Below are 25,453 nucleotides of genomic sequence, written 5' to 3'. Positions count from 1 at the left end.
GACAACACACACACACAAAATCACAGACCAGTATCTCTGATGAATACAGATACAAAATTCCTGAACAAAACATTGGCAAATCAAATACAACAATACATTAAAAGGATTATATGTCACAATCAAGTGGAGTTCATTCAGGGGTGCGAGGATGGTTTAACATATGTAAACTGATCAATGTGATAAACCACATAAAGAAAACAAAGGATAAAAATCATACGAACAGATACAGAAAAAGCATTTGACAAGATACAACATCCATTTATGATTAAAACACTCAATAAGGTGTGTATACAGGGAAGTATATCAACATAATAAAGTGCATATATGAAAAACCCTCAGCTAAAACCATATTCGATGGTGAAAAAGTACAGGCTTTTCCTCTAAAATCAGGAACAAGACAATGATGCAAACTCTCACCACTGTATTCAACATCATTCTGGAAGTCCTAGCCAGAGCAATCAGGCAAGAGAAAGAAATAAAAGACATTCAAGTTGGAAATGAAGAAGTGAAACTGCCACCTTATGCTGATGACATGATTCTGTACATAGAAAATCCTAAAAATGCCACCAAGAAAGTATTATGGAAACAATATACAACTATAGTAAAGTGGCAAAATACAGAATCAATGTACAAAAATTTGTTGCATTCCTATATACTGACAATGTTAGGAAAAGAAATGAACAAAACTTTTCCGTTTGCAATCAGAACAAAAACAATAAAATACCTAGTAATAAACTTAACAAAAGATGTGAAGGACTATATACTGAAAAGTAGAAGGCACTGTGTAAAGAAAATGAAGGCAAAGAAATGGGAAGATATTCCATGTTACAGATTGGAAGAATCGACATAGTTAAAAAGGCCTTATTACCTAAAGCAATATACAGATTTAATGCAATTACTGACAAAATACCAACATTTTTCAAAAAAATTGAACAAAAACATCATCAAATTTGTATGAAACCACAAAAAATTCCAAATGGTAAAAGCAATCCTGAGGAAAAAGAACAAAACTGGGGGTATCATACTCCCTGGCATTAAATTATACTACAAAGCTACAACAATCAAAACAGTATGGTATTGGCAGAAAACAATTACATAAGCCAATGGAACAGAATTGAGATCCCAGAAGTAAATCGACATGTATATGGGCAACTAATTTTCAACAAAGGGGCCAAAAAGATACAATGGAGAAAAGAGAGTCTCTTCAATAACTGGTGTTGGGAAAATTAAAAAGCCAGATGTAAAAGAATGAAACTAGACTGCTACTTGACACTATACATAAATATTTACTCAACATGACTTAATAACTTAAATATAAGAACTGAAACAATAAAGTACATAGAAGAAAACATATGTACTAAATTTACAGATCTTGGTCTCAGAGAAGATTTTATGAACTTGACCCCAAAGGCAAAAGAAGTAAAATAAAAAAGTAAATGAATGGAACTGCATCAAACTAAAAAGCTTCTGCACAGCAAAATTAACCATCAACAAAACAAAAAGGCATTCAACTGAATAGGAGAAGATATTTGCAAACAATACCTCCGATAAGGGGCTAATATTCAAAATACATAAAGATCTCATACAACTCAGCACCAAACAAACAATGCAATTTAAAAAATGGGCAAAGGACCTGAACAGACATTTCTCCCAAAAAGACACACAAACGGATATATGAAAAGACACGGCCAACGGATATATGAAAAGATGCTCAACTTTGCTAGCTATGAGGAAAATTCAAGTCAAACCACAGTGAGATACCACCTCATACCTGTTAGGATGGCTATTATCAATACGACAACAAGTGTAGGAGAGGCTGTGGAGAAAAAGAAATCTTCATACATGGCTGGTGAGAATGTGAACTGGGGCAGCCACCATGGGAAACAGTAAGTGGGTTCCTCAAAAAATTAAGAATAGACATGACTGTCTAACCACTATGTTGTACATATAAAACTAATCCAGAGTAATACTGAATGTAAACTGTAATTTAAAAAATTAAGAATTAGAGCTATTATATGACCCAGTCATCCCTCTTCCAGGTAGCTACCTTAAAAATTTGAAAATATTTATTCAAAAAGATATATGTGTCCTTATGTTCATTGTAGCATTATACATGATAGCCAGGATATGAAAACAACCTAAGAGTCTGTCAATGGATGACTGGAAAAAGAAATGGTACATATATATAATAGAATACTACTTAGCCATAAGAAAAGATGAAATACTGCTATTTGTGACAACATGGAGGATCTTGAAAGTATCACACTAAGCGAAATAAGTCAGATGGAAAGGACCATATGATTTCATTCATATGGGATTATAAAACAAAAAGCAATAAAGAAAACAAGCAAATAAACTCAGAGACAACAGACAACAGAAGGATGATTGCCAGAAGGGAAGGGGGATGGAGGGACAATGAAGACAGTGAAGAGTGTCAAATGTATGGTGACATCAAGTGTCACCACACGGACACTCGACTGGGTGGTGAGCACACAGTGTGATAAACAGATTCTATATTATGGAATTATACACCTGAAAGTTATATAATGTTATTAACCAATGTCACCCCAATAAATTTAATTAAAAATTCATGTTCTGGACAAAAAAAAAAAAAAAAACATGTTTAAATACTAAATAAACTTTCATTTAACAAGTGACTAGAGAATGTTCCAAAACGTGGTGAGAGAACAGTAATCTGCTGTTATTTTTCTTTTAAAAAGTCATCTCTAAAGTTATAGAAATAACATTTTGTTTGCATAAGCAAAAATCTAACCTGAAAGAAAATGCTATTTTTTAAGTCTATCTAACAATGTTACCTTTCATCTTTCAGCCAAATTTCATCCATTTTTTCTTGCCACTTCTCTGGTGGTGCTTCCAACCAAGCATTGAAATACCTAACGATTCCTGGGTGTTCGAGCTTGGCTAAGGCTTTAACTTCTCGCATTACCTTTTCCCGAGCCAATTCTCTGAAACAGAGAAAAAAAGGAGAAACTGAAGGATGCTCTGATCTCAACAAGTAATCATATCCAACAGTGAGAAATAAAATAAAATTCCCCTTAGGATCTAAAATTAGAAACAGATGAATTAGCCTAGTGGTATAATTCTAAAAAGCCAATATTAAGTCCTGTACTTGAAAAAAAAGTACATGTTTAGTATTTTCTGTTTGTTTGTTTTAGTTCTAGAATTAAGTGGTACAAGCACGTCTATTGCTTCATTGAAAAAAACCTCTCCTGGCTTACTAAAAATGGATGAGTACAGACCTTTAAAGATTATTGCTTAATGTTCTTTAAGGAATAAAAGGATGAATGGGTACAAAGTATTCAGAAAACAGAGCTCAGTATCACACCTCAGGAAGATGGAGAATGACCACCGAACAGGGTACATATTACAATCCAAAAAGTTTGTCCTAGTACGTTTGTTTAAAGCGAGCCTCGACTACTGAATATCATAGGCAATGAAGTTTACTGATAAAGCATCTGGATTTGACCTTTTGCTGTGATAGCTTTTCTGATTAATCTAATCTCATATTTCTAGGGATCCTGCTATCACCTGAAACAACATAAAGTACAAGTTAAATCTGGTTCCTTCCCCAGGAGGTGGTCAGCTACTCCCACCTTCCCCGCTGTGCTTTGTTGTTACTGTCCCCACTCTGGGAATCCTGGTATGTTTCTGAATCTATCAACTTCTTGGTCCAAACTTACGAAATCCTACCAGCTCCTCCTTTCATTTCCTTACACTCATTCCTTCCTTGTCTGTCCCCACTGCTGCTGCACTAGTATTCTGTATCTTAAGACTAAACTTCTACAAAAAAAAAATCTAACAAACATTCTTTTCTGACCCTTTCCTCACATCAGCCATCTATCTGCACACCACCTCCAGTCACCTCCACTTTGGTCACATTGTTCTCTGTTCAAAGGCATAACAGTCTACAAAATGAAATCTAAACTCCTTTGCATGACACTGAAGGTGCTGCGACCCATCTTTTTCATCTTCTCTTCCAAACCCCTTCCCAATTTTTACCCTGTACTCTACCCTTGCGAGAACTTTCACCATTCTATTTACCACCCTTGAGTGCTTGACTAGAGCATTCACTCAGGACGTGTCAGGTACTCTGCCATCCCTCCCCTACACACCTGTCTACTGAGGGATAGGCTACTGTTGAACACTCAGCACAGAAGTCACTACCTCCATAAACCTTGCCTTTCTTGACTGCGTTTCAGTTACATCTGTGACTTTTTCATGACAAGCTATTTACTTAGGTGAATCATGGGTTACAATCTTCCTTGCATTGTAACTATCTGAGTAGACATACAAAAACCTCAAACAGTTATAGGTTCTTGAGTACAGAAGCCTTTCCTATGTGTTGCTTTGCACATGTAAGTATTTAAACTATTCAAAAATTACATACTAAAGAAATCAATTAGTCCCATAGTACCCAAACCATCCCATCCTTGTGTCCCTATCTGTTGGACAGAATATCTTACTACCAGTTAGGACAATCTGGCAGTTAGTGCACATTTATCAAGAATCCATATTAAGTAAAATAAATTAGGTGGAGAAAGACAAATAAATACGATATGATTTCACTTGTATGTGGAATCTAAAGAACAAAATAAGTTAACAAACAAAATAGAAACAGACTCATAGATAGAGAATAGACTGACATCTGTCAGAGGGGAGGGGAGTTGGGGAGCTGGGTTCAAAAGGTGAAGGGATTAAACAAAAGAAACAAACAAAAAACAAAACTCACTGACACAGACAACAGTACCGTTATTACCAGAAGGAAAGTGGGATGAAGGAAGAAATAATAGAGTAAAGGGTCGGGGGTGGAAATGGTGATGGAAGGAGACTTGACTTTGGGTGGTAAACACACAATATACAGATGATGTATTATAGAATTGTACACCTGAAACCTATATAATTTTATTAACCAATGTCACTCCAATAAATTCAATAAATTTTTTTTGAAAAAGAAAAAGAAATCCATAGGAGCCTTCTAAAATAAATGGAAAGGAAGGTTAATACTGAAAGCTCATCATCTTAAGCATCACATTGTTCTGAGCCAGAAATTCTACTTCTAGGAATCTATCCCAAGGAAATAGATGTGATCAAATATTTATATGATAGGTGCTGTATAAAGGGTGCATGGACAAAGACAAAGGTGGGTAGGATTGAGGGTGGGAGGTGGGGATGGCTGGGGTCAGGGTGGCAGAGTAGTGAGGGGAAAATGGAGATAACTGTACTTGAAAAAAAAAAGAATTAGCAAAAACAAAAAAGAAGGTGAACTTTGCAAAGTTATTTTTAATTGTAACAAATTGGAAACTTAAATATTTAACAATACAAGACAGTTAAATATAATACAGCACATGTTATTATTTGGATTATCCAGCTATAATACACTTTTAATGTATTTTAACATTTAAAAAAAATACTCAATAATATGGAAAATGCTGTAGATACAATAAAGGAAGCAAGAGATGAAACTATACTGAATTGATAACTAGGTAAATTTATGGCCAGAAAAAAAATCAAAAGGAAATACTCTAAAATGCTAATGTGGTTATCACCGGGCGGAAAAGACACAGATAATTTTAGTTTTAATACTTTTCCTTATTTTCCATAATACTGATTGTTTTTAAATGGTGCTATGTATTACGATCTATAGTTACTAAAATTCACTATGAGAATGTTATGAGTTATTAAAAATATAAAACAAGGGCACAGTTTTTAAAAGTAGATTCACCAACAATGTACTAGGGTTCCATTTTCTCCGCATCCTCTCCAACATTTGTTTGTTGATTTGTTTATGTTGGCCACTCTGACTGGTGTGAGATGGTACCTCATTGTGCTTTTAATTTGCATCTCTTTGATGGCTAGTGATGCTGAGCATCTTTTAATGTCTCTGCGCCCTCTGTATGTCTTCCTTGGAGAAGTGTCTGTTCAAGTCCTTTGCCCATTTTTCAACTGGGTTGTTTGTTTTCCTGGAGTGGAGTTGTGTGAGTTCTTTATGTATTCTGGAGATCAGATCCTTGTCTGAGGTGTCATTGGCAAATATGTTTTCACATACTGTTGGTTCTCTTTTCATTTTAGTGCTGTTTTCTTTAGCCATGCAGAAGCTTTTTATTTTGATGAGGTCCCATTTGTTTATTCTTTCCTTTATGTTAGAGAGGATGTGGAGAAAGGGGAACCCTAGTACATTGTTGGTGGGAATGCAAACTGGTGCAGCCACTGTGGAAAACAGTATAGAATTTCCTCAGAAGACTAAAAATGGAACTGCCTTTTGACCCAGCAATTCCGCTGCTGGGATTATACCCTAAGAGCCCTGAAACATCAATCCAAAAGAACCTATGCACCCCAATGTTCATAGCAGCACAATTTACAATAGCCAAGTATTGGAAGCAACCTAAGTGCCCATCAGCAAATGAGTGGATCAAAACACTATGGTACATTTACACAATGGAATTCTATGCAGCAGAGAGAAAGAAGGAGCTTCTACCCTTTGCAACAGCATGGATGGAACTGGAGAGCATTACGCTAAGTGAAATAAGCCAGGTGGTGAGGGACAAATACCATATGATCTCACCTTTAACTGGAACATAATCAACAGAAGAAAAATGCAAACAAAATATAACCAGAGACACTGAAGTTAAGAACACTCTAACAATAGCCAGAGGGGAGGGGGGAAGGGATAGTGGGAAGAAGGGTTTTCAGGAACTACTATAAAGGACAAATGGACAACCCAAGGGGGAGGGTGGAAGCAGGGGAGGGAGGTGGGTTTGGCTGGAGTGGGGTAAGGGGTGGGGAGAAATGTAATTGAACAGCAATGATTTAAAAAAAAAAAAAAAAGTAGATTCAAAGCACCTAAAGTAGATCACGCCTTTTAGACACCTAGTTAACTGGTAGCACTTATGCCTAAGATTCAGAAGGTCAGAAACTGTTCTCTACAGTCTCTTTGGAGTATAGTAAGAAGGACATATTGCCTATGAGATTAGACTATACAGTGCTAACTCCAAGTTTACTAAAAGTACCATCCATTACCTGTTGGGGAGACGGATTCTCTTGATAGCATAATTGCAGTCATCTACTTTGTTTCTAGCTTCAAAGACAACTCCAAACCCACCACGACCCATGCACTGAATTGGTTCAAAATCTGTTAGATATCTAAAAAAAGTTAGAGTTTAAATTTTGTAGTATGTAATAATCAGTTCAATCGTATTTTATGACATAGAAAACATATAAATTCGGCAAGTCTCATAGAACTTATTTTAATAAAGCATGTAAATTGTACTAATAGCATTCTTTGTTTTGTTTGTATAAACTGAGCAAACACATTCTAATTTTTTCACTAGGAAATTTATTAAAAATATAAAAGCTTCTGCGTCATTGAGAATCACATTTTTTATTGTATTTTTATTCCACTGCCATTTAACCCCCTTATACCTCCCACCCCTGGAATTACTTGTTCTTAAAGCAACTGTACTACTGTTCTGTCCTATCCAATACTTTCCACCACCTATCAAAATATTATATCCTTAATTCTCTAACCTTTTACCTCCTGTGGTATACTGTACTCAATTCAAAAATGTATTTTCATATTGTATCAGTGCCTATAACCTTTATGGAACAAATTTAATCAATCCTATCATAATTAGGTACTTTTCAAGTCAGAAACTGCTCTAGTGACCAAAGCTATCTGAAACTGGCTGAGTTGCCTCATGAGTCAGCATGCTCATAACCAAAAGTATTCAGACAGAAGCTAACTCAGCATCTGTCACTTACAGATGGACTTCCACATTGTAGCCGTTTCTCCTTTTAGTGCCTGACCTCACAACCAACTTGTACCATGCTCTCTCACACTTTAGGGCTTTGCTTCTACTATTTGCTCTAGGGGATAGCCTACTTCTTTGTACTTAATGAAACTATTCTTCCTTCATTCTGCTCATCTCACTACCTCTGTAAGCCCTTCCTAGACCCCAATCTTAATGTTCTCATAGCACTTTGCACACAGTTGTTTGAGCTATTTAAACTTAATCTCAATATTCTGCAGATATTGCACGCAGCTCATTCTCCCCACTGCCACTGAATTGTGGGGGCCTTGAATGCAGCAACACATTCTTCTCTTTGTATTTTCAGAGAACTGGGCTTACCTGGAAAACAGAAGGTCTAACAAATATCTCCTGAAGAATGCATGAATTAATAAGTGAATGAATGAATGCATGCACACATGCTGTGGGAGTTTTCTCCCAGTCATATGGGGAAGAGTTTAATTAGATTATCTTTGATATCTCTTGTAAGGCTAAATTTTTTAATTTATGATTTGCACACTCAAACTAATTTAGTAGTTGGCTCAGCTGGTTAGAACAGAGAAAGGAGAAGAAGCAATAGATCCCAACCTTCCATGACTAATTATCTTCACAGAGAATGAAGAGTAATAATCTGTACCCCTAAAAATACTAGTCAAGGTACTTCAGTACAAATCCATCTCCCCAACTGCAAAAGCCCATGAAGTTCATGTACTACTCCTGGAGGGTCAAGAATTACCTTCCTATATTAAGGAAAACATCTACATGAAAATGGGCATATCTTCTGAAAAGAGAAACATCTTTTATATGCTTATAGGCTCTATAAATATATATCACCTTGTCTAAGGTCCCAACTGATAAACAACGAAGTTGGGACTGGGACTCATGACTGAATCCAGAGCTCATACTCTTAATAATGCCTAGAATATAGTAGGTACTCAACATATATTAGGTATTATTATAGAGCTCCTATATTTTAAAAGCTATTAACTGTACTTTTGATAGTGGATAAAGTTAAAGGAAAATTAAGTCACTTAATTGTAGTGTACATTATTCTAAATTTCTTCACAACAGCTTTACAAATATATATATTTATTCATCACACCTCATTCCTCTTCCTCCTCCCATCTCCAGCTTACCTTGAATGATTTAAGATTCGATTAAAATGTGACTTACTTATGATGTCCTCTCTTGAATCATCACTAGAGTTACCCAGTATTATCTTCCCCCATAGGCTTTAAGCTCCTCCAGAATAAGCCCAGTCTTTCAATTTCTCCCAAAGCCTGAAATACTGACCTGTACACATTTGTTGAGAGTAAACGTTGAATAAACAATGAATGCCTTCTATAGCAGATTACCCACAGGAAGCTGTCGGGTTCCTTATTCTCTCCCTCTCTTTCTTACTGCCTGCTGGTATTCCTCACATTAGCATCTTTATTAGCAAGGGTCTTAAAGCCCTCACCACTTTGTAGTCACCTACTAAGTTTTGCTTTGTGAAACTAGTAGTTAAAACAAATTGATTACAATAAGTTCTTGATATTTGATAGTACAGTATGAATGCAGCTTAGATAAATTAAGTCCACAGATAGTCAAAATATTACATATTTTAGCTGTCATTTTCAATCTTCTCTGTCATAAAACCATTATCCTAGTTATTACAATAAGATTCTATATCTTTTCCTTGTCCCCATTTAACTACAGTGTTAAGTATAATATCAATACAAAGGGAAAAAGTAGTGACACTCCATGTAATATGAAAAATGAACCACGGCACCATTTCCTGTACCACAAGCATCAAATCTGCATGTGGGACAGATTGCTCAGAGGCTCTAATAAAAAAAAAACATTTTATTTATTTATTTTTAGAGATAGGGGAAGGGAGGGAGATAGAGAGGGAGAGAAACATCTATTGGCTGCCTCTCAAATGTGCCCCAGCCGCAGACTGAAACCGTGACCTGGGAATGTGCCCTGACAGGGAATCGAACCGGTTACCTTTTTCGCTTTGCAGAATGCGGCCCAACAACTGAGCAACACCAGTCAAGGGTAGAGGCTCTACTTTTATTTTATTTTCAAACTATTCAAATTGACTACTTTTTAGGCAACCTACTTACCACTTCTGCCTTTGAAAATGATCTATTCTATTAGCATATTTCCCCATCCTCCTACTTCTAATCTGTCTAATCTAGACAGACTAAAGATGAAATAAATGAGGATTAAGTCACATATGGAGATTTATATCATAGTCTAATAAAATAATTATTTAGTATTATTAATGCTGAGCCCAAGTACACGGTAGACCCTCAACAACTAAATTATCTGACAAAAACTTAAAATTTGGTAGTTGAAATTCTAAATTTCTATAACACTCTATTTCTACTCACTTTAGGGTACATACACTTTGAATAAGTTTAAGTTACTTGAGGGTTAAGTGTATGTTTTATTTACCTAGATAGTCACACATTAAAAAAACAGTTAAACAAGATCTTATTCTAGAGGCCATTTCTTCTTTGATCTAATAGGTGCCACCAGAAGCTACCACACAGATACATATTTTATGACAAGACTCTTACCGTGATATATATCCAGAATTTTTTATGTCGTTCCAGCTACTGTCATTAGCTTCTCCACTTACAGAATCATATTTGTTTTCAGTTTGACATTGAGTTTCAGATTCTTTCCTTTGCTGGTAAGGTGGGGGGAAAAAATCACTATCAGTACAAAGATGAATGAAAGTTAGCTAACAGTATCAGGCTATAAAATAACATTGAAAAATAAATAATATTGAGGAAAATAAAAGCATTATAAAAACACAGAATACTGCATCACCCTTGTGAAATGGAAGGGGAATGACACAGATGGGAGCCAGGCTGCTATTTGTTGAGGAGAAATGAAAGGCAAGGAAGTGGAAATGGCATATGGGTAACAATGAGTTTACAGTAAAACTTAAGTAAATGTACCCCTCACCGCCACCCCCAACACTCACAATTAGTTTTCTAAACTCTCAACACTTTGAAATACATTAGGTTCTAAAATATGTCTTACTCTGTGAGATTGAGGATGGAAAAGTCTGCACACAATAAAAGTTGTTGCTATGATACAAAACAGAATAGTTAAAGCTATTTCTTTCCACCAATGTAAGAGGAGAACAGGGTCCTTTTTGCGGACATTCTTGCTGTAATTTGGGTTGTCGAGAAATCTGACTGTCATCTGCGTGTTCCTTGTGCTTCGTTTGCTCCTTTCCCTCCGGTAGTATGGTAGATAATAACCATTATCTTGAAATACAAACATTAAAAGGTTGTTTAAATTTTTTAAAAGATAATCCAAAGAAGATGTATCTTTAATTACTAAAAATTATTAATTTTTCTATGACTTCTGACATTAATTCCTTTTATAGAAGTTTCATCTCTTCCTTAACACATTTAATAGCCTCCTTTACCCAACTTTTTTTTTACTATGCAAATATATTTTCCTTTATCCAATAAACATCATAAATATTCTTCATACTGAGTGGTGATTGCTGGAGGGGAGGAGGCTGAGTGGAGGTGGAAAAGGGTATAGGGGGAAGATACGACAATGGAAAAAAACAATAAAAAATGAACTATTAAAAAATAAATCTTCTTTATACTGAATAATAAGACTAGGAAAAATGTAAGGGCCAACCCACTCATTACTTCATTAATAATTAAATCCTTTAAATGAAAGAAAGAATTAGATAGTACTCAACTTCCTTGAAGGACTTTAAACTTTACTTTTACTTAGCATCAATCAAAAGCCCAATTTTACCATGAATCATTCTTCACAGGCTGCAAGGAAAACATTTTCATCACACTGCTTGGCTCATTCTAGGTTGTCTAAGTGAGTTGGTCTAGAAAGCAGACTTTTTTGTTTTCTATGTTGTATAATGTGGGCAGATTACAAAGTCCTCTCATACCTGGAGTTTGATCAAATCAGATAAAGATTGTTGTTTCTAGTTCATAGCCCTCTGGGTTTGTTTTTTTTTTAATCAATTTAAATTCTACAATTATTTCCCAGTCCTAATATCTAATGTAACTGATGAGGATTCTATGGTTTTATCTAATGCAGATTTGAGGACTTTATTCTTTTTAATATCTAACTGCTCAAAAGGCCTTTGTATCTTATTATATCCCAATTTTAAATACATGGGAATGTATTTCATGCCAAAGTTCACCTACTCTTGACTTTTGCAATAATTTCCATTGTCTACAAACAAAATTAAAAGACCTTATTTTACAGTATTTTCACATAGCTCTATGGAAACACATTTTCTTCATTATACAGATTGATTTTATATTGACTACACTGTATCAGCTGATAATTAAATAAAAACTAATTAAGAACAACTAACAGTTATTGAACACTTATTTGCCAGGCACGATATTAATTAAGATTGTACACACATTATCTCAGACCTCGCAACAACCCAATAAATAGACATGAAGATTACAATCCTTGTTTTACAGATGAGGCACAGTAAAGTCAGGTGCCCTCCCAGCATGTGGCAAAACAGATTTGAACTTTGGCAACCTGACTTGGGAGCTTGCACCTTGGCCACCATTCACAATATTGCCTTCTATGGTATTTTATTTTTCCACCTCCCAATTGACTACCTTTCATTTAAATTCTATGAATTAATTTCAAGTTAATATATAAAATAAATAAAAAATAAGACAGCATTTTCAACCCAAGAGTAATCACACTTACCATACGGATACTGCAAGATTGAAAGTGCGCCATTACTGTACTCTTCATGAGAAAACTTATCATTACTAAGACATTTGTCAAATTCATCAGACCCTACCAAGATAGGAGTTCTGGAAGGAGAATCTAAAAGAAAATGTAAAAAGCTTAACCATCATGACCTTCATGAAAACGTATGTACCTCATTCATTCAAAAACTAGATATGCAACCACAGTTCAATACAAGCATGTAAGTTAAACAAATGGCTCAAGGTTCTTTCCCTTGAAAAGCAGTCTGATAGAGAAGATAAATCCTCTAAACAAGTAATTAAAAATTGTGTGATAAAAAATATACACAAGGTACAGAAAGGTAACTGAATAAAGTAGGTAGTCTAGTATTTGATTTCAATTCATTAAATGTTTCAAAGACTATGATGTGACAACCAGGTAATTTTTCATAAATATCCTTGATATAAGTAGGTTAGGCGCTGATACTTAGGCATGATTGGTGAATGGTTAAGAGTTTTTCTAAGTTGTACAGAGAAATATTTTATTAGCCTTGAGTTCTGGTGAAGGAACTGCTATTTCAATGGAATCATATTCTAAATGATAATTAAAATTCATTAACATTTGAAATACCTTCCTAGTTTTTCAGAAAATATTGAGAATATAATAGTTGTGGTATCTGTGGTAGTCAAAACTAGGGCAAAGACACTAATGATTAGGCCTCTGAACATGTTAATAAACTTTATGAAAGTTTCACTTACGAATTAAGGGTTTCCATTTGATTGTTGGCAAAGGAATAACTGCATTTTCATTATTAATAGATTCCAAGGCCTTGGGACTCGTAGGAAACTTTTCTGAAATTCTGACTGATGACTGAAGATACAGCTGGCCTCTGTACATTCCTGAATCAACCAGAACGTTATTGGTTATGTTTAGGATCAAGCACCAATAATTTTTTTCAAAGAGATTCATTTTGATTTAATAATATTAGATTAATTCCAGTATTTTTCATGTGTTATACAGCTCTTTTCAAAGAACCATGCCTGAAGCAAATGACCCAAAGGCTAATCAACAAAAAAATGGGAGGAAAGTTACACACAAGGTCCACATAATGTTTCTCACTGAATAAAAATTCTCAATAACTACTGGAAAACACATCCAGTAGGAAAATTCAAAGAAAAGTCATCGGTGTACTCTTATGAGACTAATAACTTAGATGAAGTAACATTCTCCTTAAGGAAACCTAAATACCTATAATTCCAGAGATATTGCTAACGATTCAGTTAAATATTATTATAACACATGTATAACATGTTAATCTTTCAAATTGTTGAATTTCATTGAGGATGAATGAATTTCATTGAGGATGAATTTCATTGAATGGTAGATAGCACACTGATAAAACTTAAAGAAGTTTGTGGGTATCTGGCCATCTAAACTAGTTCAAATAATTAGATTCAAGGTTTTTCAAAAGTTTTTAAAGAACTTCAATTGCCCAGAAGCATTCCAGTATTTTACTTTTATTTTTAAAATAAGTTGTATGGAAGCATAGTAAAAGTTAACATAATTTTTAAGGGAGGAGCAAATTGCAAGTACAAATACAAATGTAGAAAGTTTTAGACTTTGAGGATATATCAATAACTTGAAAATGATCTATGAACATGTATAATGGCAACATTTCTAAGCCTTTCTGATATAGGTCTCAGCGGCGGGAAAAAGCTCTAGTAATTAAAAGTTTCAGAATTGGATAAATGAAACAAAATAGCAGGAATGGAAATCAAAGTATAAATCTCAGGGCAACCTAAGGCATAGAATGTATTTAGTTATTAAAACTACAATATAGGCACATCTGAAGAAAGAAGGAACAATGTAGGAATCAAATCTAGATGTCAATTTGTACTATCACTAGATAAGAGACACTCACCCAAGTAAACACTGTTTTCTGTGGCTCCTCGGGCAGCTTCTACAATGTCTTCTTCATCTTCTAAAACTTCATCATTAGATGCATAACTAGTATCATCAAAAAGACTGATGGGAATGACTTTTCCACCCTTAACCAACCAGGCAGATGCAATGGGAGTACAAAACTAAACAGAAGTGGGAAAGAAAGTCTAAATAATTTCAAGCAGTATTCATGTATTCTAACTTCTAAAATATCATTTAAATATCACAAAATTTTTAAAATTTTTATTTTTCCAGATTTATTGAAATATAATTGACAAAAAGATATATACTTATGATGAGCAATGTGGTATTTTAATATATGTATAATTGTGAAATGATTAGCACAATCAAGCTAATTAACATACCCATCACCTCACATATTTTGTGATTTTGTGTGCATGTGGTAAGAATCTTTAAGATCTACTCTCTGCGTTCATAATGTACATGTATATCAAATCATTGCAATGTACCAACCAAATATATAGTTTTTCCTTGTCGATTATACCTCAGTAAAGCAGGAAAAGGTTTTTTCAAAAGATCTATTCTATTGGCAAATTTCAAGTATACAATATAGAATTATTAACTACACTCATCACCATGCTGTACATTACATCCCCAGAATTTAGTCATCCTGCATAACTGGAACTTCACGCCCTTGACCAACATTCCCCCACTTCCCCTTCCCCCTAGCCTCGAGCGATCACTATTCTACTCTCTGCTCTATGGGTTCAATTTCCTTAGATTCCACAAGTAGGTGAGATGATGTAGTATTTAACTTTCTGTGTCTGGCTTATTTCAATGTCCTTCAAATTCATCAATATTGTTGCAAATGACAGGATTCCCTTTTTTAAGGCTGAATAATTCCATTATATGTATATATACACACACCACATTTTCTTCATCCATTCATCTACTGATGGACACTTAGACTGATTCCATACCTTGGCTACTGTGAATAATGCTATACTGAACATGGTAGTACAAATACCTCTTTGAGCTATTGATTTCACTTCCTTTGAGTATGTACCCAGAAGTGGAATTGCTGAATCATATGACAGATCTATTTTTAATTTTTTGAGGAACCTCTAAACTGTTTTCCATAGGGGCTGGGCCAATTTACATCCCCATTAGCAGTGCACAAAGATACACTGTTGTACACTGTTCACCAACATCCTCACTAACACCTGTCTTTTGTCTTTTTCAAAATAGCCATTTTAACAGGTATGAAACCACAAATTTCTTAAAGCATATAGAACAAGTTAAAAATTCAAAATGGCAGTAATTTCCTGCTACCCAATGTTTGGTCAACTTGAGAAAGGAAGAAACAGTTCATAAATTCTCAGTGGTTTTAGGTACCTGATATTCCCATTCCAGATGTCCTCCCTTCTTACTAAAAGCCATAACCTTCCAATCAGCAACTGAGACTTTAATCACTGTGTCCACAAGAGCAGCTTCCTGTTCTTCCACATCTGAAATAATTTCAGACTCTTTGTTCCAACTGGGTTTTAAGGTGCTTTCAATAAATCCAGCTCTAGTTTCCATGTCTGGAATATACCGAAGTTCAAAGTGGCCAACACTGAAATTCCACCTTAAATTTACAAAGGCATGTTTTAGAAATTTACACTTAATAGAAGGGGGCCAAATAAAGAACTTTTCTAGAGTAAAAAATAAACAAGCATTAAAATCTTTTGATGAGAAAAACTCCACAAAATCTTCTGTAAAGAAGCACTTGACAATTCATGCCACAAGAGGGCGTAACTTTGTTCTGACCCTTCAGAAACAACGGTTCTGCAAGTTGTGATCTGACAGCTATGGAACAGACTTTCTCTCAAAAATTAATGTTTACGTTTCCAAATCATAAAGTTTTTTTTCAAAACACATCAAAGTCATCTTAAAATGAGGCAGCATTCAGGTGCCCTTACTTCTTAATTAAACTCTGGACACATTTCACTCAAGTGCAGAGAAATTCATGTGTGCCAGTAAACCAATGTAAAAGGCCAGGTGAACACATCAATTTTAAATTTATGTGAAAGCATATCTTGAAGGGCAATGTGACACAGTATACCAAGTATCACATACCACCTTACCTCCAATCTCTACTCACTGAGATCTGGAAAGTCCCTTAATTTTTTCTCTGTTTCAGTGTTCTTATTCATAAAGTGACAATAATAACATTTCCTCCATAATTAATACACAGAAAAATCACTTAACTATTAACAGTATAATATATTGTCACTTAGATATAAAATGACCTTAAAATTACATCTATTGTAACAAGGGGATCAAATAAAAGAACTTTTCTAGAGTAAACAAAATACACACACACACACACATACATATGTATACACTCTTAGGAACATGGATCTTAGACACCGGATTCTTCTTATACTCATAACTCAAAATTCTAGTTAATTTGAACATCTGTTCCTAAGGTGGCTGAGCACCCAGAAAGCACTCAAACATTAAAAAATATAGTAATAAAATAAATAAAACACAAAATCCTATCAGGATAAAAAAAGTTAGGCTGTCAGCAGATACAAAGCCCTACTTACAGTCCAATAAACATAGAAAAAATGCATTATTAACTGAATTTGAGGAAATTTTCAGTAAAGGAAAATTAATTATATTGCATCACATTAAACTAAATTTGAAAGTCTGGTTCACTTTCCAAACATAAAGGAGGGACCTAATATTATTTTTACTACAAAGGCAATTTAAAAATTAAATATTAGGATTTTAAAAAATCACACATGTATGTGATTTAAGAAAAGCATATCTTACCCCATCATCTTATTTTTATCATGTTTAAATATAAAAATTACATTAAAAATTCATTATTTGAAAAAAAATTCACCAAATAAATTATATTTTCATTCTTTAAGAAGAAAATACTTATAGGCAACCAAAATAGTTCAGGAAATCTGCAAAGAAAAACCTGATGAATTTTGATCTTGGTGTAGTTCTACATAATGTGAGCAGCAACATTATCTGAATACACACGTCTCATTGCCACTACGAGGTCCAACAGCTCTAACAGTTTTCTGGGTACGTTGCAGAAGCAGGATGTCTTCTTGTTCCATTTCGTCACTATCCCATCGGCGACAACCCAAAGCTGAACAGATGTACCTCACCTGAAAAGACGTATAAAGTTAGTTTAAAAAAAATCAAAAGATTACAAGACACCAGACCCATTAAAAGAACCTCTAATTTACTTTTTCAAAATATGTAAAATGTGTAAGAAGTACCCAACTATGAGGAAGCAAATTAGATTACCAACTCCTAAAATGAATTATTTAGAATCATAAAAGTAGCAATGAATATTTCAGGGAATGATTTTAAGGATTTAGATAATTTTAGTCCTGCCTTGAGCACTTTCATGGAATACACAAAAATAAATGGATAACCAGTTTTTATATATTAATATCATTTAATAAAATTTCAGATAAATTTACAAAATCAACCTCAGAGTTTCCATATAACAGAAATAGTTGGTTTTTGAAAATTTGAACTTTTTCTGGTAGCTACAGTATTTCAAAGTACCTCCTTCAAATCTTTATTAAAATAAAAAGGGAGACTCTTAATATGACCCAAACTAAAATCCTCACAGAAAGAAGTGTAGCTGTTAGAATACCAGACTTTTGCAGAAGTACATCAAGTCAGAGAACCAGAGGAGTTCGTTCGATCTCAGTGTTTAACAGATGAGAACACTGAAGTAAACAGAGACCACAAGGTGTCCTCAATGCAAAGCAGAAGGTGGTCGAGAAGCAGAAAAGCATCTGCGACAAGGGCTATGGGTCCAGCATTTAGATAAGGAATCATTAAAGTTTGAAAAACTCAAGGGTCAAAAGATAATTTTTCTATTCTTTCTTGATTCCGTCTTAAGTCTGTTTATAAAATATTCACACATCAAGGTGTTAAAGAATTTAAAAAAGATTTTTACCTTTCTTAAAAAGATATTTTTAATTAGTTATTCCTAATGGATTTTTATTACAATACCCAATCTTAGATGCTGATTATGATCACATTCTAAGAGCTAATATGGACAAAGATTAGGTCTTAACAGCATGACTTCATCAGACAGATCAAGTCAAATCTGACCTTGGAAGTTTCTCAACCTTTTAAAGTCTTACCAGTTTTCTTGTTTTTAATGTGAGTACAAACTTTCTTCTTGGATCCTCTTATTATAGGATCAAACTAGATAAAGAAATGAGTGGTACAATTATTCTTATTAGGATTCTTAATGATCTTTACAGGGTTCCTCATCTGCCCAAATGGAAACAAAAATATGTAACCCTCAGGAATACAGTGAGGATTTCAAAATGATGTACAATAAATGCATCTGACACCCAGTAGAACATACTGTCTCCCTATTGTCCTGGCTCTGCTGTTTATTCTGTTATCTTGGATAAAATTAGTTTCTCTCAGTTATATTTTTCCCTTTCTACTTTATAGTTCTTTTACTAAAACAAATGATATCCTTGGGGAAAAATTTTAATAAACCTCAACCAGTAATAGTATACTTTAAGAAACTACTTTTTCTATCCCTATTGATTCTGATTTCTCCCCAAATAAATTCAACATTTTCACTTACCTTTCCGCTATATGCACTGAGTCCATATGTAGTGAGAGACTTTCCTCCAACCAAAACAACATCATCTCCAAATTTATAAGAAGATTCAAGAAGTGATTCAACTGTAAAAGGAACTGTTTCCATGTTCTCACGGTCTCGGTCCCACTGGAAGAGGTCTCCATCCAGGGAAGGAATGATTATCTTATTCCCCAAAACCTAAAATAAAAGCTACTTTTTAAAAGGCTCTTCATTGTAAGAGGAGTAACTAAAAGCTGGAGTCTTGAGCCTGATGTACTCCAGCCTCTTCTCAGCAACACAACTCATCAACAGAAAACAATTTAAAGGAACTGCCAATCTCTCCAGGGGCCTCCATGAAGTTTTCCATGATGCTTTTCTCAAACTGTGTTTGCCAGGAGTGTCCCATAGTGATAAGTGAGTTACCAAAATAGAGTCTTGTGATTGAGTGAGTTCAAGAAGAAGTTACTAAAAGGGCTCATATAGCGATCAATATGCTAACATACAAAATGATTTTCCAGTAAAGGGACAGGAAATGCAGTATTTTCCAGGCCTATTTTTTCCAGGCCAATTATTGTCATAGGCTCCGATCCAAGGAACACAAGTTGATTCACACGATATCCCATCCTTTCTTGTATTTACTTTCTCAAGTCTGCTATGGGCTACAATCCTAGTAATCAAGCTTACTGAGGGATTGTATGCTCAGTAACCAGTCCTTCCTCCTTAACAATGTTTACTGAGGGCCTACTATGTGCCAGGTATCATTCTGTTGCTTAGTAGAGACCAATGAGCAAAATGAATAATAACAAAAACAATCATTGCCATTCTGGAGCTCAAACTCTGGTGTTAGCAAACAACACTATGAATAATTATAGGGTATGTTAGGTGATAAATGCCAGAGAGGAAAAAAACAGCACAAGATCAAGGGAACTGGAAAATGTGCATGTGGGAGGGAAGGAGACTATCACTGAGGAGTTTAGGGTAGACCCAGCTAAGAATGTAATATTTGAGCAAAAGCTAAACATGAAAGTTAACTATGCTATTTTGGGGTCACACTCTTTACTCAGGCCTTAAGGTGTAAGTGTACACATCACAGAGGGAAGGGAATGGGCTATCGAGGCAAGGGCAGAGGCAGGGAAAGAAAGTAGAAGGACGGAGAGGGTGCTGATGGTTGGTAGCACTGCAGGTGTTGAAGGTGGTCAGATTTAGAGAGGACATAACTGAAAGGTAAGGCCAACAGGATTTCATGGTAGATTCCTGTGTAGAATGAGCAAAAGAAAAGAGTTCAGCCTGACTCTAAAGGTTTTGGCCAAGAATATCTTGTTTCTTGAGAAAGAGTTATTAGTACAGGATTTGGTGACACTGATCCTTTGACATTTAAAACACAAAAACAATTTGATTTACTTTATCTAATGACAAAATTATTTTCCTGATATAGACTCAGAACTTTGGAAAAAGGGAATAGGAAAGAAGAATGAGTTTAAGAAACAAAAAAATAAGATGCAAATAAATGCTGGTCTTAACTCTTTTTAAAACAACATTTCACAATGGACTTCTTCATTCCTTACCCAGAAGAATTTTTTCCTTAAAGGGATACTTAAAAACTTCACAGAGCCAGTAGGAGTTCTAAATTGGTGCCCAGCTCACAAACCCTCCCCTTCCCCTAGCTTTGTTCCACATCACCAGGGTTGTGGAGGACGGGTTGAAAACCACTATTCTAATCCAGTCCTTTCTTTTTCTTTCCTTTCCTTCCTGTCCTTCCTCCCTTCCTTCTTCTTCTTTTCTTTCTTTCTTTCCTTCCTTCCTTTCCTTTTTCCTTCCTTCCTTCCTTCCTTCCTTCCTTTCTTTCTTTCATAGCCTCTTTACACCTCTTACCTGGAAATTCCTTCACTCTAATTTCTCACTGGCTTATAGACTTATCTCTGGAGTAAGAGTTAAGCTTGTTATGACATTATTCAAAAACCTCCAAAGTTCTCTGTTACCTTCTTAGTAAAGTCCCCAAATCCTAAGTCTGACATTCAAAAGTCCTCTAACCATGACCTCAAACAACCTTTTCCACCTGACCTTCACTTTTTCTCACACTGGCAGAAATCAAGCATCATTACTTAAACACACTATGTTACTTTTACTGTTCAGTCATTAACAAATTGTTATTTGTTACAAGCAATTTTGTTATCCCTGAAACACCCCCCTTTACCAACACTGCCCACTGAAATTCTATTTGGATGTCAAGCTAACATCAGTTATGTTTTCTATGAAATCCAAGAAAAGGTTGGCAGTGCAAATTTGATGACGAAAAAATCTTCCAATTCCTTAATACTGTACTTATTGCTGTAACTGTAAATTGAGACACCATTACATTCTCAAAAATTGTATATTGTACCTCTAAGACATATGTATCAGGTATGCTAATGATTTTACATTTGTTTATACAGTGCCTATAAACTAGTGCACTCAAATCTAATGCCCAGAATTTGTTATCTAATTTCATTCCCCACCAAAGGAACTAAGCCTTCTCAGAGAAATGGTTGATCCAGGACTGGGACAGGGTAGGCACAAGATTGGCCTTTAACATTTATTCTAGAAAGTATGGACGTAATTTTTTTTAAAAAAAGATCAGAGCATGCCACTGGCCACATCTGGAAGAGTTTAAACACCAAAATAATAAATTATAAAGCATTAAAAAAAAGGGGGGAGTAACACTTCCGGCCAAGATGGAGGTGCAGGTAGATACACTTTGCCTCCTTGCACAACCAAAAGGACAACAAATTTAAAAACAAAAAATAACCAGAACTGCCAGAAAATCAAACTGCATGGAAGTTCAACAACCAAAGAGTTAAAGAAGAAACATACATTCAGACCGGTAGGAAGGGTGGGGATGGAAAGCAGGGGTGGAGAGGATTCCTGGCAAGGCAGCGGCTAGAGGACCAGGTGGGCAAGCTGGTGGACCAGAACTGGCAACATGGAGGCTGGCAGTTCAGGTGGTACCACATTTGCATGTGGATAAGCAGGAAGAATAACTGGGGAGCAAGAGAGACCATGCAACCCAGAGTTCTAGCACAAGGAAACAAAGCCTCAAAACCTCTGGCTATAAAAACCTGAGGGGGTTGCGGCAGCAGGAGAAACTCCCAGCCTCACAGGAGAGTTCACTGGAGAGACTCATGGGGCCCTAGAATATATACAAACCCACCCACCCAGAATCGGCACCAGAAGGGCCCAATTTGTTTGTGGGTAGCAGGGGAAGTAACTGAAAGCCAGCTAAGAGCCAAGCAAGTGGCATTGTTCCCTCTCAGAACCCTCCCCTGCACACAGTGCCACAATGCAGTGCCATGGGTTGCCCACTCCTAGCAAATACCTAAGGCTCTGACCCTTACATAGTAACAGCTGTGACAAGACAAAAAAAAATATGGCCCTAATGAAAGAACAGATCAAAACTCCAAAAATAGAACTAAGCGATGAAGAGATAGCCAACCTGTGGCTAGGAGGGATAGTCAAGAGATAGCACAGTTCAAAACACTGGTAATCAGGATGCTCACAGAAATGGTTGAGTATGGTTGCAAAATGGAGAGAAAAGTGAAGGCTATGAAAAGTGAAATGAAGAGAAATGTATAGGGAACCAACAGTAAAAGGAATGAAACTGGGACTCAAATCAACAATCTGGAGCAGAAGGAAGAAATAAACATTCAACCAGAACACAATGAAGAAACAAGAATTCAAAACATGAGAAGAGGATTAGGAACCTCCAAACAACCTTAAAACTTTCAACATCCAAATCATATGGGTGCCAGAAGGAGAGGAGGAACAGCAAAAACTTGAAAACTTATTCAAAAAAATAATGAAGGAGAACTTCCCCAATCTGCTGAAGGAAATAGACTTCCAAGAAGTCCAGGAAGCTCAGAGTCCCAAAGAAGTTGGACCCAAGGAAGCACACACCAAAGCACATCACAATTACACTAAGCAAGATTAAAGATAAGGAAAGAATCTTAAAAGCAACAAGAGAAAAGGAGACAGTTACTTACAAAGGAGTGCCCATAAGACTATCTTACAAAGGAGTGACCATAAGACTATCAGCTGATTTCTAGAAAGAAACCTTGCAGACAAGAAGGGGCTGGAAAGAAGTTATTCAAAGTCATGAAAGGCATGGATCTACAGCCAAGATTACTCTATCCAGCAAAACTATCATTTAGAATGGAAGGGCAGATAAAGAGCTTCCCAGATAAGGACAAGTTAAAGGAGTACATCATCAACCAAGCCCTCTTATATGAAATGTTAAAAGAAAAAGAAGATCAAAACTATAAACAGTAAAATGACAACAAATTTACAGCTACAAACAACTGAGCCTAAAAAAACCAAAAACAAATTAAGCAAACAACTAAAACAGGAACGGAATCACAGAAATGGAGATCACATGGAGGGTTATCAGTGGGGAAGGGGGAGAATGAGGGTAAAGGTACAGGGAATAAGAAGCATAAATGGTAGATACAAAATAAACAGGGGGAGGTTAAGATAGTATAATGTAGAAGCCAAAGAACTTATATGCACAACCATGGACATGAATTAAGGGTGAAGAATGCGGGTGGGAGGTGGAGTGCAGGGCAGAAAGAATAAACGGGGGGGGGGGGGGAATGGGACAACTGTAATAGCATAATCAATAAAATAGCTCAAATAAATATTTTATTTATTATTGAATAAATGGGGGGCTCTCACTGAAATAAAATGTCAAGTTTCTACTGATAAATATAAAGGGAGGACTGCAGTTGGAAAATTAGCATTTTGCAACCATCATAGTAAAGACTAAATCAGGCAAAAATTAGCAATGGTGTTAAGTCTAAGTGGAAATTTTGATAAGAATCAGGATAGTTGAATAGTCTTAAAGTATTCCCCATAGACTGCTTATTAGTTACAAGAATTTTTTCTAAAACAATAATTATGTAAGGAAGAACTCATATAATACCTTGACTGGATGACCAAAATTAGTAACATCCTTGAATGACAAATGTGATGTCCTGAGGGAGGACACAAAACCTATGCAGGACCCTCACCATAAATGCACAACCTGCATCTAATCACAAGGAAACAACAGACAAGCACAAAATGAGGAAATGTCAATTCTTATATAAAAGGGCAGAGAGACTGTATTCTTCAAAAATATCAATGTCATAGAAGACAAAGTCTGTGGATAAATCCAGATTAAAAGAGGCTAATGTAGCATGACAAATAAATGCACGAGATGTGACGCTATACTGGGACAGAGTATGCTGTAAAACACGTTATTAGGTCAACCAACTGAGCCACCCGGCTAGGGCTGCAATGGCTGTATTTTACAGCATGTAAATCAACTGTTAGAAAAGAAAGGAAGATCAAAAGTGGCCGAGGCTTCCAGTCAAGATGGTGACATAGGCAGACATGGCTCACCTCTTCACAAAACCACATCAAAATTACAATTAAAATATAGAACAACCATCACTCAGGAATGTCAGAAATCGAGCTGAATGGAAGTCTAACAACTATAAGAAACTGCATCCATCCAACTGGCAGGCAGGGCGCAGACATGAAAAGGGCTGATCTCACACCTTTGTGCAGAAAAATTCATGGATATCTCAGGAGCGAGGAGTCCCACCCCACACCAGGCCCTCCAGCCCAGGATTCCAGGATTCCAGTACCAGGAAGATGAGTCCCCATAACTCCTGGCTGCAAATATCAGAGGGGTCTGAGTCAGTGGACAAGGCTGCTAGAGCCCTAAGCAGTTCCTCTTGGGGAACACACACATGGACTCACCTACGTAGACTCACTCCCTCTGAGCTCCAGCACTGGAGTGGCAGCTTGCAGGGCACAAGTGGTATAAGGAAGAGACTGAACTGCCTGGCATCAGAGCAACCAGAGGCCATTTGTCCCTTTGATGAGCCTCCACCCACAGAGCCAATAGGCTGCTGCCATATCTGAGACTCCATCAACCTGGCTAACACTGTGTGACCCACCTTAGAAATTCATAGAGGCTCTGCCCCACTCAACTTATGGGACCACCCAAGCTGCTATTCCCTAAGAATGGCTGGTCTTGGCTCCTAAATCTTATCAAACAAGCAACATCTGGCCTCAATGAGTCCTAGAGGCAGCCAGATTAGGGTCACAGCTTGGCTTTACCTGGGAATCTCCAAACCCAGCACAAGTAACAGCCATCTCAGATTGCTTTACAGCTCAGGCCTGGTGCCCTGGGCAAAACACAGGCCAGGGCTGACCTTGGCCTGTACCACCCAGGAAACCCCAGGGCCAACACACCCAGTGGACAGCTACAGACCATGTCAGAGAACCACCACCCTGCCCCTGCACAGGTGATCCTCCACAGAGGGCAGAGGTCGGTAGTCAGTGGTCAGAGCCAGTCCTTGCAGCTGATTGGCCTGCGTTCTCTCTCCCATTGGTT

The 25,453-nt window shown here is 36.2% G+C and overlaps 1 protein-coding gene across 1 annotated transcript in view; it reads right to left on the bottom strand.

Annotated features, from left to right (window-relative positions):
• EIF2AK3 (eukaryotic translation initiation factor 2 alpha kinase 3) overlaps window positions 1-25,453 on the bottom strand; it is an 82,705-nt gene that overhangs the window by 24,355 nt on the left and 32,897 nt on the right. The window contains exons 3-12 of the mRNA XM_024552338.4: window positions 19,042-19,236; window positions 17,451-17,581; window positions 15,807-16,038; window positions 14,431-14,593; window positions 13,268-13,408; window positions 12,525-12,647; window positions 10,845-11,074; window positions 10,373-10,485; window positions 7,039-7,161; window positions 2,817-2,966 (exon numbers count right to left, since the gene is read on the bottom strand). Of these exons, the coding sequence (XP_024408106.2) occupies window positions 2,817-2,966; window positions 7,039-7,161; window positions 10,373-10,485; window positions 10,845-11,074; window positions 12,525-12,647; window positions 13,268-13,408; window positions 14,431-14,593; window positions 15,807-16,038; window positions 17,451-17,581; window positions 19,042-19,236 (1,601 nt within the window). The remainder of the gene's footprint in view (window positions 1-2,816; window positions 2,967-7,038; window positions 7,162-10,372; window positions 10,486-10,844; window positions 11,075-12,524; window positions 12,648-13,267; window positions 13,409-14,430; window positions 14,594-15,806; window positions 16,039-17,450; window positions 17,582-19,041; window positions 19,237-25,453) is intronic.

The sequence above is a fragment of the Desmodus rotundus genome, chromosome 3, assembly GCF_022682495.2.
Source record: "Desmodus rotundus isolate HL8 chromosome 3, HLdesRot8A.1, whole genome shotgun sequence".
Classification (NCBI taxonomy): domain Eukaryota; kingdom Metazoa; phylum Chordata; class Mammalia; order Chiroptera; family Phyllostomidae; genus Desmodus; species Desmodus rotundus.
Note: the sequence above shows the minus strand (reverse complement) of the source record. Positions and strands in the feature narration are given on the sequence as shown.